The sequence below is a fragment of the Camelina sativa genome, chromosome 11, assembly GCF_030686135.1.
Source record: "Camelina sativa cultivar CO46 ecotype springtype chromosome 11, ASM3068613v1".
NCBI lineage: Eukaryota > Viridiplantae > Streptophyta > Magnoliopsida > Brassicales > Brassicaceae > Camelina > Camelina sativa.
The window spans coordinates 10,164,803-10,174,344 of NC_141890.1; the positions used below are offsets into that span (position 1 = coordinate 10,164,803).

At 36.0% G+C, this 9,542-nt stretch overlaps 2 protein-coding genes across 6 annotated transcripts; both read right to left on the minus strand.

Annotated features, from left to right (window-relative positions):
• Window positions 1–144: 144 nt before the first annotated feature.
• On the minus strand, window positions 145–1,388 carry LOC104727854 (uncharacterized). Its single transcript, XM_010446920.2, has 5 exons — window positions 1,378–1,388; window positions 689–1,136; window positions 486–605; window positions 339–406; window positions 145–238 (listed from the first exon to the last, which is right to left on the minus strand). Exons 1-5 carry the CDS (start codon window positions 1,386–1,388, stop codon window positions 145–147), a joined length of 741 nt encoding a protein of 246 aa, XP_010445222.2.
• Window positions 1,389–1,958: 570 nt separating this feature from the next.
• On the minus strand, window positions 1,959–5,551 carry LOC104722831 (myrosinase 5-like). Of its 5 annotated transcripts, none has more exons than XR_015571550.1 (13): window positions 5,299–5,423; window positions 4,925–5,181; window positions 4,783–4,843; window positions 4,562–4,620; window positions 4,408–4,483; window positions 4,207–4,284; window positions 4,013–4,100; window positions 3,633–3,876; window positions 2,993–3,345; window positions 2,816–2,847; window positions 2,625–2,721; window positions 2,434–2,536; window positions 1,959–2,331 (listed from the first exon to the last, which is right to left on the minus strand). XR_015571550.1 is itself a non-coding variant. In XM_010441074.3 (13 exons), the coding sequence occupies exons 2-13, from the start codon at window positions 5,105–5,107 to the stop codon at window positions 2,145–2,147; spliced, it is 1,545 nt and encodes a 514-aa protein (XP_010439376.1). In that variant the 5' UTR covers window positions 5,108–5,181; window positions 5,299–5,551; the 3' UTR covers window positions 1,959–2,144. The 5 variants fall into 5 exon arrangements, 3 of the variants coding, with proteins under 3 accessions (XP_010439376.1, XP_010439375.1, XP_087329552.1); XR_015571551.1 differs by having other exon boundaries at window positions 2,993–3,261; window positions 3,825–3,876; window positions 5,276–5,314; XM_010441074.3 differs by having other exon boundaries at window positions 2,993–3,329; window positions 5,299–5,551.
• Window positions 5,552–9,542: the final 3,991 nt, after the last annotated feature.

Genomic DNA, 9,542 nt, shown 5'->3' on the forward strand with positions numbered 1-9,542 from the left:
GATATGTACTTTATTTTTTCTAAGAATATAAACAAAATAATATGGTTATAAATTTATTTATATTCTTAGATTAATGATCCTTTTCATATATGATCAATCAGTACATATCAGAAACATTCACAAACCCTTAGTTCTAGTAAGAATCTAAACCGACGGAGCAAAGCCAATATTCACATTTGGTGGTTTCGTGTAGTCATACACCGTATAAAAGGCTCGTATGAATGGCATGCCAAGTATCCTACCCAATCAAAACACAATCAGTTAACAGAACTTTTTTTCCTTGTGTATTTATAATCAAAAGGTTTGTGTAAAGATATTAATAAAAATGCAAAACTTACCATAAGCTAACTTTATCATCGCCCTCGAATCTACTTGTGCAAACATTATCACTCTTCCGACGTACATACTGTTAAACATAGTCAACAAGTCAGAGAAAAGAAACTAAACGGAGGCAAAAAAAAAATTATATCACCCATTCAACTTACATCACGTGGACGGACTGAGAAACTCCTTCCGCCTATTGTAAAGGTTACATCAGGCAGCTTATTTAGCTTTTTGCAATCTGGTGATAGTTTGATTCTATCATTGATGTCCTTGATCATAGCCTATAATCAAATTACGTCAACAAAAAGCAAACATTTGATCGTGCGACAATTAATATAAAATTTATCTTATTTTATTTTTGTACCGTTGGACTAATAATGTTTGTAGTGCCTGAGTCAACAAACACTTTGCAGCCTCTTGAGCATCTCTTGGTATCTGCTTTTCCGACAAATATGTTGTTCATTTGGAAAGAGTGTCTACGCCCTTTCACGGTCACATAAGTGTGCTGTCCCGTATAATGAGCTGGGTTTGTGCCTCCGAACACTATCTCCCCTCCTGCTCCAGAGTCTCTAGACCTCCCAAGCCATATGGAGAAAATTTTCTTTTCAATCTTTCCTTGTTTCATCATCGTATACCAGACAGGAACAGTTTTTGTCACAGAAACTTCAGGACTCCCAAATCCCAGCATACCATCAAAGGTTGACTTTCGAAGTGGGTTACCTTCGGGAGTAGAACGAGCCTCTATAAAGTGCTGATCAGTTATTGTAATTCCACCAACATCGACAGTGTCAATGCTTACAATCCCTATGAGACTGAAATAGATGACCGTTGCTAATTAAATCAATTGTCTTATGGATGAAAAGAAGAGAGAAACTCTAATTTTTTTAGAAATCCCAAATTGAAATGTTGAACAGAGAAACACGATTCGAAAAATAAGAAAATGGGAAGAAGACGTATGAAACGACGTCGTTTTGACCAAAACAAAGCTCTCTCTTTTGTTTTTCCAAACGGCAGCCACATAAGCAGCCGTTAACGGTCATATAACACCGTTACGGCTTGGACATGTTCTTACACAGTTTGTCGAGTTGGTGCAGCCAATTTGAATTTTACTTAACCTTGTGTATGGATTTGCTCAATGCTATAGCTGAGATATGAATTCAACATACCCCCTTAGCTGGGGTATGAAAATATCGATTTTCCCTCCATTGTCTTAAACTGGAAAATTGAAATATACGCATTTTACCCTTCTCTCACACATAATAACTTCCCTATGTTCAATTAAAGTTCATCTTATTTTTTAAGCGGCTCATTTTTCTAGCATGTTAACCATGAATCAAAATGATAACATCTTGTTGGTACTTATTTAGATAAATATTTTTATTTTCCTTTCAACATTATAGACAAAAAAAATTAGTCATATCATTTGTTATTCTAGTTTTAAAAATTAGAAATGATAAACAAATCAAATATTATAAATACGTTTTCTATACAACCACCCAAAGGTATAAGTGGGATACGGTATTAATTGGCATATAAAGATGATGCAATAAAGTCTTTTAAGACAAAAACAGCGCCACGCGAATTCGAAGAAAAATGTAAAAAAAACAAAAAAAAAAAAAAAAAAAAAAGAGCAGGAAACCCAAAACGAAGATGAAGATAAAAGCTACTAATAGTTAATAAACGTGTAACAGATTTAAATAGACTTTATGACTGAAACAGACATATATTCCCTTTACATGTATTTTGAGGGAAGATGTATAAACTTTATTTTCGAATTTTCCTGAGTTTCAACGAGTAAATAGAAGAAAATTACCCTGCTTCTATCTTTTATCTTCACTTCTTTCCATGTTGAACTTAGAATACCATTTAGCCGAATCTTTCTCCCTTCTATCAGCTGGATTAGTGAAGTTCACCCAATTCATACCAAAACGGATTGTGTAACCTCTACTGAACTCGTAATTATCCATCGAAGACCATGGAAAATACCCTGCTACGTTGCATCCATCCCTACAAATAAGATTTATTGATATGAAATATCAATTTTTTTTTCCCATGTATAAAACTGTCAAAGATCAAACCAGTAATTTTAAAAAATCACAGATAACTTACTCGATTGCACATTTGAGACAAGACAAATGACTACAGTGGCTTTCAATTCGTCCTTGGTCTGCTAGTGCTTCAGCAAGTGTTAGATTGCCAGAAGTAGGAAATCCTGTAACGTTCATAATTAAAATGTAATATATATATATTTTTGTTAAATATACTTGTTTATATATAAAGATATATGTCGTATACATTACCATTCTCAGTGATATAGGTAAGTGGGTTTTCGTAATTGTCTTTGATATAGTTTAAAATTTGACGGAATCCAGGAGGATAATACACAATGTTATCACTCTGTAAAAAACCGTTTGAATTAGTGATATAATTTTTGTTGTATTGTGAGCTCTATTTTATATGATAAATATTAAAACTAAAAATTGATACTCACTTGAACACCAATTGGAACTCCACCACGAGAAGCTGCTTATTAAAAAAGAAAAAAAAATTAAAATCCAGTTTATGTAGACATGCATGCATGCATGCAGATACTATAAAATTCCCAATTCTGAGACAGAAAAATGCCATTCAATTAATATGAATTAAAAAAAATGATGGGTAGACATACTGCTAAAGTTGGCTCTCGGATCAGTTTGGATGTTTGGTGATGTCGAAATGGGTTGCAATGAATCAATTGCATACTGTGTGATGTAATAATTTAAACCTAGAAACTCCATGGATCCTTTCACCAATTGAGATTCTAAATATGTAAATCTTGGCAATCTTTCTCCTAAGGTATCTTTCATAGTCTTCGGATAATCTCCATATACGAGAGGATCCAAGAACCATCCAACAATGAAATCAAACGCTCGCCCCGCAGCCGTCTGATCTGAAACACTTGTTTCATTTAAAGGAACAAACCATCTTCCGATTAAAGTTATTCCAATATTTCCTCCTTGTAACCGCTGCACATTGTTAAGCCTGCTTATAAATATATTACTTAAGCAGAAAAAAGACTTAATTATTTTTTATTTGCATTTGTATGAAAAAGAAACAAAAAGTAAGACGTGGATGTGAAATATATGTTTTTTCATGCAGTGCCTTTTAATTTCTATTTCTATATTTCTTTTTTTGCATTTTTGTGTAAACTAACTGTATTGAAGCGGAAAAGCTCAATCACGTTATTATTTGTGTTAAGGTTAATACAAACAAAAACAAAACAAAACAAAGGAAGACTTGAACTCATGTGGTTTTATTCGTATGAATACCTTGTATTTCTGCCGATATTTAGATACAGTTGTAGCATGAGCAAGAAGTTGGTGATAGCCAACAATATAAGGTTCTGTACCAGAATTTCCTCCAAATTCACAACCTGTGCATCGCCCCGGTGGAGATATTCCAGTTCCGTAACCTCTGTATGCAAACGTATAAGGTTGATTAAATGTGATCCAAAACTTTACTCTATCTCCGAATCTTTGGAAGAGAAGCTCAGCGTAATCCTTGTAATCCTCCCTATATATATGACCATACGTAAAGATATACATGAGCTTATAAATGTAACGTCTAGTGAAAAAATAAGGCAGGTAAGTGTAACAGAAATAACTATAATAAAAGATTTTTGGTTACACCTATTTATTGAATCGCTTACACTATACGTTTGTTTAGAAAACCGCCATACTCGTCTTCTAAAGCTTGGGGGACATCCCAATGGAATATCGTCACGAATGGTTCTATGCCTACGTGTGCGTGTAATCAAGTTAATTGTTATGATCAAAGATATACCAAAATATAACAAGAAAAATCCACATGTATGTGTACAAATTATATTTATGAAATAATTACCATTGGCTTTCAGTTCGTTGATGAGGTTGTCGTAATATTTTATTCCATTCTCATCCACTCCTCCACACAGCTTTCCCTCTAAGAGGGCGATACATACATAAGAGAGAGAGAGAGAGAGAGAGAGAGAGTAAAAATATAATTTAAAAAAAAAAAAAAAAAAAACCAATTAGAAAATTGGAATACGAATGAGGGTAATATTACTTGGCAGGACCCTTGACCATGCTATAGAGAATCTGTAAGCTTGAACATTCAAGCGTTTCAATAATTGGACATCCTCCTATAACGCAATGAAGTTTCCCGATCAAATTTCATTCCAATTGACTGTATAAACAAGGATAAATAAAACAAAATAAACCTTATACAGCTCATAGGAGTTGCAAGCCAGATCTCCCGTAGTGCGGTCTGGAACCCTTTCTGCTAGATTAAAAAGTCTATATTGTGAGCAAATATATTTGTCAAAATGTATATACGTACATGTCGATAACCCTTGTATGATATATGTGTTTTTTTTTTGGAAAAATATGATATATGTGTATATATATAATAACTATTTACATATCAAAATAAGGACAAAACCTGGATATCTATGAGTATAGTAGTCCCATCCATTAAGCGCTCTATGCGCAGCACCTTCAATCTAGTACACGCAAATCACTTTTTAAAAAATAGAAATTTCTTCCTAATATTTTTATTTATTACATAATTATAACGAACATACTTGATATGCTGAAGTTGCTGCACCAAAAGTGAAGTTTGTTGGAAAATTAGTTCGACTGAACATTTGCACATCATTGCAGTTGAAGGGTTCTTTAGCTTGGCACGCTGGATTGCAAACTCGTTGACTCGTTGCACTTAAAACTGCAAAGAGAAGCACAACGATGCAAGTTTCACGAAATGTCATAGCTTGAGAGATAACTTTCACTTATTGTATTTTTGGCCGATGAAGAACGTTGGAGCTGAATCCTTTGATTAAACCTTCACCCAAAAAAAGAGATATATGAAAAGACAATCACAGAGAAGAGAACAAAAGCGATTAATAAAACAGAGAGTGACAGGTTAAGACACAAACTTTAGTGTTGGAAGAGAGCAAACCTGAAACCTGAGTGAAAGCAATGAGAAGTTTAATTAACTTAGCAGTATATATAGGCAGACACTTCCAAATCTAAACTATAAACACGGGCCACGCAATCATATGCGAAACATAACTAAATCTTTGCATTTCGACCATTTTGAGATTTACAGATATCGGATAATTTACGAAACTAATGACACTGACGCATTAGTTGAAAAAAATAACACGACACGTTATCCCGATAGTCCTAACGCATTAGTTAAAAATAAAAATAACACGACGACACGTTAGCCCAATAGTCTTATAGCCCTCTCCGGCTCGCTGACTTCTAGTAAATTGCGTGGTTCTGATCGCTTCATCGTCGCTGGATCTACATAATGGATAACACACTTGACTATTCGTTTTGTTGTGATTTGGTGATTAGGTACAAACAACCACATATCCGTTTTCGCAATCGTTACAATCTGACAGTTGACAAAGGAAAATAATTTAAATTCATTCTCAAAATATAAAGTTGTATCGAAATGTGTCTTAATTGTCACCCATGACACGAAAAATCTAAGGGGTCCATATTAAAAGTTTAAAAGATTATTGACTTTTTTAGTATGGGACCACTCATCGAAAATCCACTTGTTGCCTTCGAAATCTCGTTCCGTTGCACTTTGAAATCTCTTTTGGAAACTTGCTTACTACGAAAAAAAAAAAACAAACTATACTAATGTTTGTGGTTACGCAGTAAAGCATATATATATTGTATGCAGGATATGTTAGAAGTGATTAACTGAATTAAATAAATTCAGATAGACTTGAGCTTGAATGGTGTTTTTGACCGACTATACAAAATTTGAAACAATTATTTTGATGAAATTGAGGAAATTGGTGTGAGTTGTGGTTCTTATGGTTTCTTCAGGAATGTGTCTAAGTGTGAGGAAGACTCTCAGGAGAAGAGAGGGTTATCTCAGGGATAGCTTTCAAGTGATGTACGTGAGTCACACGTGAAGTGGAAGACTAAAACGTTGAAGTCGTCGAAGTCAACAGAGGTTATAAGGTCTTATATGTTTGATCTCTTAATCGCATCTTTATCTTCTTCTCTGTATCTGAGAGTTTGTTACAGAGAGGTTGGAGAGATTGGATAGTGAGAGAGTAGAGAGAGAAAACTTGAGAGCGTTGTAACGAAAACAGTCCTCAGAAAGTTTCTAGTGGATTCCGGAGAAGTATCTCCGGCGAGACGTAGCGTTCCGGTTAAGAAACGTGAACTCGTTAAATCGTTGGTGTCGTTATTTTATCTTTTTTTTACTTTCTGATTCAATCAAATAACGAAGAAGTACAAAGGAGTTCTATTGGTTTTCAATTTCCGATCGGTTAACAACCTCACAAATTGGTATCAGAGCCTGGGTTTTGGCGAAGCTCGATCGGATTGAAGATGTCTGGGGTTCCAATTGTAGTGTTTGATGGTTAAAAGATGTACTGGTGGAGAAAGCTCCGTCTCCGCCACTCACAGCGGAAGAAGAACAAGATACAGAGATGAAGAAAAAACGTGAAGCCGAAGAAACGGCAAGATTGGAGAGGTGCGATAAGGCAAAGAACGTGATCTTCTTAAATGTTGCTGATAACGTTTTGAGGAACATCGAGTTATGCGACACTGCGGCTGAAGCGTGGTCGACATTGGAGAAGATGTTTATGCCTACATCCTTGCCTCATCGAGTTTATTCTCAATTAACTTTTACACATTCAAGATGCAGGAAAATAAGAAGATCGATGACAACATTGATGATTTTCTCAAGATTGTGGCAGATCTCAACCACTTGCAGATTGAAGTATCGGATGAGGTACAAGCGATCATCCTGTTGAGTTCCTTACCTGCAAGATTTGATAGTTTAGTAGAAACACTGAAGTATAGTATGGGTAGAGAGAAGTTAAGGTTGGATGATGTAATGGTGGCTGCAAGGGATAAGGAGAGGGAGGTAGCTCAGAATAGTAAGTCAGTGGGAGAGGGACACTTTGCAAGAGGTAGATCAGAGGAGAAATATAATGGTCAGGCTAATAAAGGAAGAGGTAGATCTCGGTCTAAGTCTAAGGATGGGAAAAGAGTCTGTTGGATATGTGGTAAATAGGGACATTTTAAAAAGCAATGTTACAAGTGGCTTGAGAAAAACAAGAGCAAGATAAAAGGGTCAGATAAAGGAGAAGCAGGAATTGCTAAGTCTGGTTCTGATCATGATCAAGCAATGGTGTTAATGGCAGTAGAAGAGAGTTTGAGTGCATCAGGAGATAAAACTGAGGAATGGATACTAGACATTGGTTGCTCTTTTCACATGACACCAAGAAGGGAGTTATTTTCAGATTTTAAAGAAGTAACATCCGGGTATGTTAAGATGGGGAATAACACTGTATCTCATGTTAAAGGAGTCGACAGTGTGAAGATATGAAATTCAGATGGGACTTCTATTGTTCTTACGGATGTGAGATACATGCCATCAATGTCTCGGAACTTAATCTCTTTAGGTACATTGGAAGACAAAGGATGTTGGTTTAAATCCCAGAATGGAGTTATGGAAATAATCATTGGCTGTTCAATGTTGCTTAGAGGAATGAAGAGAAACACAATATATATTCTGCAAGAAAAAGCAGAGATACCAGAGTTTCATGTTTCTGAGTCTTTAAAGGATGAAACTGTCTTGTGGCATAGTAGATTAGGCCACATGAGCCAAAAGGGACTGGAAGTACTAGTTAAGAAAGGATGCTTGGATAGGGAGATGATTAAAGAGCTTAAGTTCTTTGAGGATTCTGTGTTTGGTAAGAACCACAGGGTAAGTTTTGCTCCAGCACAGCATGTGTCCAAAGAGAAGCTGACATATGTGCACTCCGACTTGTTGGGTTCCTCTCTCACTCGGTAATTGTCAGTATTTCATATCGTTTATTGATGATTATTCGTGAAAAGTATGGATATACTTTCTAAAACGAAAAGATGAGGAATTAGAGAAGTTTGTTGATTGGAAGAAAATGGTGGAGGTTCAGTCTAAGAAAAAAGTTAAGAAGCTCAGAACTGATAATGGGTTGGAGTATTGTAATCAGTATTTCGACAAGTTCTGCAGAGATAAAGAGATTGTTCGACATAGGACATGTGCCTACACAACACAACAAAATGGTGTGGCTGAAAAGTTAGATCGAACCATTATGGACAAGGTGCGTAGTATGTTGAGTAAAAGTGGTATGGAGAAAAAGTTCTGGGCAGAGGCAGCTTCGACTGTAGTATATTTGATCAACAGGTCACCTTCAACGAATATTGACTTTGATCTACCAGAGGAAAGATGGACTTCTAGTTTACCAGATATGAGTGGATTGAGGAGGTTTGGTTGTCTTGCGTATGTACACATTGATTAGGGGAAATTGAATCCACGAGCTAAGAGAGGATTCTTTACAAGTTATCCTGAAGGAGTTAAAGGGTATAAGATTTGGTTAGCAGACAAAGGTAAATGTGTCATAAGCAGAAATGTGATTTTTATAGAAGAAGTGAAGTATAAGGATCACAGTAAAGATCAACAGGTGATTATTACGGAGGTAGACCTCAAGAATCTTGGTTTGAAGACGAATGGGTCAGATCAAGGTGGAGCTTCTCAAGATACTGTTAATCAAGGTGGAGTACGCAAGTGCAGGAGCATGAGGCTCCTATTGATCCCTCGAGATCAGACACTACTCAAGATGAGAGTGGAGAAGAAAACTCTGAATCAAAAGATTTGAGTGATTATCAACTGGTTAGAGATAGAGGGAGAAGAGCAATTAAAGCAAATAGGAAGTATAGTGAGTCAAACATGGTGAGATTTGCTTATTATACAGAGGATGGAGGGAGGTCTGAACCTGGTTCTTATAAGGAGGCTCTTCTTGATCCGAATTGGGATAAGTGGAATGAAGCAATGAAAGAGGAGATGTCCTCAATGAAAAAGAACCGAACATGGGATCTTGGAGATAAGCCAAAAGGAGATAAATTCGTGGGTTGTAGATGGATCTACACTAGAAAACCAGGAATACCTGGAGTAGAAGTTCCCAGATTCAAGGTTAGACTAGTGGCAAAGGGGTACTCTCAAACCAAAGGTGCTGATTATACTGAAATATTTTCACCGGTTGTTAAACATGTTTCTATCAAGTATCTGCTATCAATGGTGGTTCAATTTAACATGGAGTTGCAGCAAATGGATGTGAAGACCGCATTCTTGCATGGTTTCCTTGATGAATATATATTCATGGCTCAGCCTGAGGGTTTTGT